This window comes from Glycine soja, chromosome 12 (assembly GCF_004193775.1).
Source record: "Glycine soja cultivar W05 chromosome 12, ASM419377v2, whole genome shotgun sequence".
In the NCBI taxonomy this organism is placed as follows: domain Eukaryota; kingdom Viridiplantae; phylum Streptophyta; class Magnoliopsida; order Fabales; family Fabaceae; genus Glycine; species Glycine soja.
In genome coordinates, this window is record NC_041013.1 from 41,499,273 (window position 1) to 41,505,114 (window position 5,842).

Here is a 5,842-nt window from a genome sequence, read left to right on the forward strand (position 1 = left end):
TTCTTTTCCAAAATTAATTTTTCATTTGCTTTCTTAAAAATAAAAATATTTAATTTAATTGTGACAGGAGATAAAATAAATATTCTTAAAGTTATTATAAACTTACACGATGACTTAGATAAATACTAGTGGACGTATTAGTGGCATTGTAGGATTAATTTTTTTCACCCTTCTTTACGTGCAAATCAATTTTTTAAACCTAATTTGTTTCACATTGCAATCTTCTGAAAAAATATAAAAGGTTTTTTTTTCACTTTTTTTTCCATTTTACTAAACCTTAATATATAGAGATTTCATTTTTAAACTATTTTTTAATTTTTTTATCATTTAGTTGTAATTTCTGTATGACACCCATTATAAACTTTAAAGAAAAAGAAACTGTCTCGTTAATTATAAATAATTAATAACTAATTAGGGCTCCCAGCAAACCCGAAGTGAGGGCTTGAGGTGGGTCTTCTAGGGTAAAAAGCTACCATTGAGTGAATGGTCTAGCATTGAATTCAAATTAAATGACATCAATGCATAATTTTATTTTCTCTAATTCTTACGTAAAACAACACCAAATTATTACTATTAAAAAAAACCAAATTAAAGTCAAATAACTAGAATTACTTATTTTGTTTGGAAAGGTCCATCATATATGTGATTTGTTAAGACAAGTACTTAAAAGATCTCACTCCTATGCTCTATTTGGCATGGTTATTAGATCCTAATAAGTACTCAGCCCAAACGATTTCTTGGTGCATAATTTTGAAAACAAAAACTCTCAACATGGGTATTGTCTTTATTCTTTTCACAACATTGTGCTTGTTGTGATGAATTTGAGGATGATGAGGACGAAGTGAACAATGACAAAGAGAGTTTCGTATTAATTTTTTGTTCACTTTCTGTGTCTTTGTTCATCTGGTAATCTCTAGCATTTCTTGAATCTTGACTTAGTTTTAGTTCCAAGAAACTCGGGGATGCTTTCATCTCATTCAACCTCTCTAATTGATCTTTGATGTCACCTTGTTTCCATACTTGAACCTGATTTATGAATTCTGGCATTCGATTTTTCACATCATGAACCTACAATCCAAAAGGAACCATTACTTGGCTTATGCAAGATATATATGCTGACAAATGGAACTCCAAAATATCATACAATGTGGCAATTTATTTTAAAAAGGAAAAGAGTATTTAGGCACCTTAAACGTTATCATTTTTATGAATAGACACCCTAAACTTTAATTTTGTCTCAATTCATTCCTAAATTTTATCTTCTTTTTTTTTCTTTTCAAATAGACACCATGAACTTAAATTTTATTTCAATCAATCCTTAAAATTTATCTCTTTTGCATACAGACACCTAATTTTAATTTCATCTCAATTAATTCTTAAAAATGATGCCTTTCTTAAACAAAATCTTATATTAAATTGGAGTTAAATTACTAACAAAAGAATCTTAATTGTTTATTAGCTTTTTTTATAAATCACATTTCCAAACATTAAAATATAATAAAATTAAAAATTAAAAAATCAAATAATACTTTTTTATGTTATTATTTTCCCTTTTTATACATATCTTTTAAATTTATATTCTTTATTACATTTTAAATATGAAAATGAGTTGTAACAAAAAAATGAATGATTAACATTTAAGATAAAAAAATATTAGTAAAAAGATAAGTTTTAAAGATTAATTGAAATGCAATTAAAGTTCAAGGTGCCTATTTATGAAAAAGTTAAAGTTTAAATATCAATCATAATAATTTTAAAGTTCATGTTGTCTATTTGAAAGAAAAAGTATAATTTAAGTATTAATTAAGACAAAATTAAAGTTGAGGCTGTCTATTTGAAAAAAATAAAATTAAAGGGACTTAATGCTCCTTTCCCATTTTAAAATTATAAACCAATGTTATGGGGAATATAAACTCTAAGCCCATTTGATTGGGAGAAAAAAAATAGATAGAAGTGAAGTTATTTTCATGAGATCTACTAGAAAACACTTTTTTCCCAAATTGGAATGAAATGGAGCAGAATAATTAATCTCTATTTCATTTTTATTTTTTAGTTTTTATTATTATATAAAAAATTTAAAAAATTATGTTATTTGATTTTCTTTTTCACTCATCAAAATAAGTAGAGAGAAATTTCTCTACTCCCCCTCCCTATTTCTATTAATCTAAATAATATACTTTATTTCTCTTTTATTTGTATCATTCTTATTTCTCCTTTAATTTACCTATTTTCAATTCTCATAATTAAGCAAATCAAATAATATGAATTGGCAGGTAAAAATGTGAGTAATGTAGCAGTTTTATTACCTCAGCATCAAACTTCGCGTGCCCAGTGAGGTTAGGACTGCAGAAACTACGTTGATACGACTGAGAATTATATAAATCTTTGTCCCACCCTGAACTTGATCTTATCATCATTTTACTATTGAAGAGTGCTGTCGGGTGTAATCTACACAGAATAACATTAAAGATATATCAAAATTTTATCCATGTTTTAATACATGCATTATAGTTAATTTCCCACTGGCTAGTTTTCTTTTCTTTACCTTGAAGAGCCATGAGCACTGATTTCATAGGGTGTTTGTTCCATAAACACAGATGATGGCAAATAATTTCTATTATCATTCCCAAAGTGTCGTGGGGCATTAAGTCTTCCGTACATATAAAAAATACTATGCCTTCCTTGCATTGACCTATTGTGAGATAAAACTGTAACAAAACACAGTGAATGATCATGCATGTGATGTAAAACCCTTGCAAATACGACATAGGCATGCCACGTGCAATAAGATCAAAACATAGTTTTACTACAATATATAATTAAGATTGTGAAAATTTTACCTTGGCCAGACTCATCAAGCTTTTTACTTCGATACATCTGAATTCAAAAAATATAATTAAGGCGTTACACACACCTATAAATAATAAATAATTTTTGCAAAAATACTTGTTTCTAGCTGGATTACAATCAAGAAAACAATTAAACCCATTAATTTGTATATTTGAACTTGTATATATATAATGCCTATACCTGCAAATGGCTCTTTACATGTGCAATGCTGAGTCCTCTCACATTCATTAACTGGAGAACCAACTTGGGCGTTGCTCCTGTACCAAATTAAATATTATCAATGAAACGTAATTAAGACTCCAAAGAAAAATGATTTGTGAATACCACAAATCTATTTGGTACTTGGTTGGAGAAATAGGTAGAGATAGAAAAGAGAAAAATGTAGTAAATAGATAGGTAATATGATGTGATAAAAAAAAAGATATAAAGATAAATTATGTCATATATTGAGGTGTTTAGAGTGAATGAAGTTTTTTTTAGGATAATTTTTTTATTTGTATGAATCAAAGAAAATTTATAATAATTCTTGACATATTTAACTAACTGAATTCGATCTCTTTGATTTTTTATAATAGTATTTACATATCATTATTCAGCTTGAAAAAAGAAAATTTTAGCACGTTTGGGATCCTAAGCATGTTGCCAATTGTTCCATCTGGTCGGGGATAGTAAAATCCATCACTAGCTAGACGCAAATTAAGTTTATAATAAGATTGAAGTGAGTTTTCACTTACTTTCTTGTCCACCAAGCCTCTCAACAGCATGCACAAAAGCTAAATGGAGATCAGGAGTCCAACGGAGCCTTGGCATTTTGGACCGAACATATTGCCTAACCGTAGATGCACGCTCCTTCCCTTCTTCACTAGAGTTATTATTGCTACTCAAATTACCTTCTTGTGATGAAATGTCATTGCTATTGATGGGGTCATCATCACTGGTGCTATCATCTCCACCACCATCCACAGCTTCTTCATTCAAATCGAAAAATGAACGTTTTCTTCTAAGACTTGGAGAAGAGGGTTTGCTACTTCCACTCTTATGATCTTCTTCAGATACGCAAATTGTCTCATCCATTTTTATTGAAGTAATTAATTCTTCTAAATACAACTTTTTTCCTGCAGGTGAAGATGGTATACAGTGAAGGTCAGGAAGACACGAAAAACACAGTCACCATATAAGTTAATATATATGATGCTTTAGAAGAATTCGCTGTCTTCTTACATTTGTACCATAAATTTATTGCAAGTCTTTGCTTGTTCCTAGGTCTTGGAATTCCACACTAACCAATAACCTAAAATTTGAAAACTGTGACATATATAAAAAAACCTCATCACCTACAATAGACCTATAAGTGTAAGTGTAGTACGTGATCTATATAGTTTTAGTTTTAATGTGAATATTAATTTGTTTGTGCTTAAGATTCCTTTTTACTTATTATTTTTCATATAAATAGGAGCTCCTTTTTTTCTTGCTTTTTTTTTTCTGTTTGGAAATTGAGGGAATGTGACAAATGTCTAAGACTCACACTTAAACATCCACGATTAACTACATGATATAAGAATTCTGAAAGCAAATTATATCCTTTCTAAATTCAAGTGCTAGCTATAGATGAATGAGATCCAAAACTAAGAAAAGTGACTTGAAGCCAAATAGAAGTTATTATTCCTAAAAAATTAAGTAAATGTTATATCATTAAAAAACATGAAGATGGGAAGAATAAGCAATTTGAATTGACGTTCATAAGGTGCAAAAGAGAAATTAAGAAGGATAGAGATAGAGAGATGTAAGTAATTTTGTGCAAACCATTAGCGATGATGAAGCTTAATAACAGCCTTAAGAATCCCTTCCAAGATAACTGCGATCAAACAAAACCACCACAAATGATTCAACAGAAGACAAAGCTTGTTTCCAAGATCCAACAAAGCCAATTTCTTTGGAGACCCTAAATCAGTTTTGCAACTGATCAAAAGCAGAAGATGTTGATTCAAGCATATCTAGTGCTGCAAGAGAAGTACTATTTGAACCCTTTGTGGTGTTCATGGATCCAATATATGTTGATGAAAGGAAAAACCCTATATACTAGCACGCAGAGAGATGACTAGCTGCGAGGTAAGGTTCCTTTCTGTAGCAGCTCAGGGTGCATTATTAGCAAGTGGGACTGGTTGGAATGTAAGGAAAATTAAGCCTAAAATACTTTTATTCATCGCCATCAAATCAAATATTCTCACAAATTAGAATATTCAAATATAATAAGATATTTTACATGTAGAAGACGACGGTCGGACAAATTAAACAACTTGTATTTTCTCTGACTTTTAATTATTTTTTTCATTTTGATTTTAAAACACATTTGGGGTTAGCAAGTAGCTATAGCCGGAGCTAACAACATATACGAGATCAAAGGCACGCATATGACCCCTATTTTGTACTATTGAGAATCATGTGATTTTTTTTTAACCTTTTTATTTTTCCAATTTTTCTATTTGACAGGTTTGTGTCCCCATGCCTCTCGTCCAATTTCCTTCTTGCCTACATCTCTCCGAGATAATCTTTACTATTAATGTCATTAGTTGACCTCTGTTACTGACAACTCCTATTTAGTTTTTATTTTATAAAAATATTATTAATTAGGTTGCAGCCATATGATAACATATCAATTGTAAGGCATATACTGACCAACATTTATAACTTTAACCTCTTGTCTTCAAACACAAATCTCTTAAATTCCTCTTTTTATTCTTGTATCTCTCACTGCACGCTAATTACTGTGATTCTTTCGCCTGAACCAATCCATTTCCTTTTATTTTGGTTCACAATCGTTTGATATATATATATATATATATATGTGTGTGTGTGTTTGTTTTACATATATAACTTATTAAGTTGGTTTTAATTCTTAATTAGTCCTTAATTTAAATGTGACTTGTAAAAAGCATGTACCTGAAGGTGAACAACATTATAGTCACCCGAGAATTCTATACGTATAAGAAAT

At 29.6% G+C, this 5,842-nt stretch overlaps 1 protein-coding gene across 1 annotated transcript; it reads right to left on the reverse strand.

Annotated features, from left to right (window-relative positions):
* Positions 1–588: 588 nt before the first annotated feature.
* Positions 589–5,001, reverse strand: LOC114379372. The gene is made up of 7 exons (XM_028338015.1): positions 4,654–5,001; positions 3,585–3,965; positions 3,031–3,107; positions 2,841–2,877; positions 2,546–2,708; positions 2,307–2,448; positions 589–1,068 (listed from the first exon to the last, which is right to left on the reverse strand). The coding sequence occupies exons 2-7, from the start codon at positions 3,922–3,924 to the stop codon at positions 721–723; spliced, it is 1,107 nt and encodes a 368-aa protein (XP_028193816.1). The 5' UTR covers positions 3,925–3,965; positions 4,654–5,001; the 3' UTR covers positions 589–720.
* Positions 5,002–5,842: the final 841 nt, after the last annotated feature.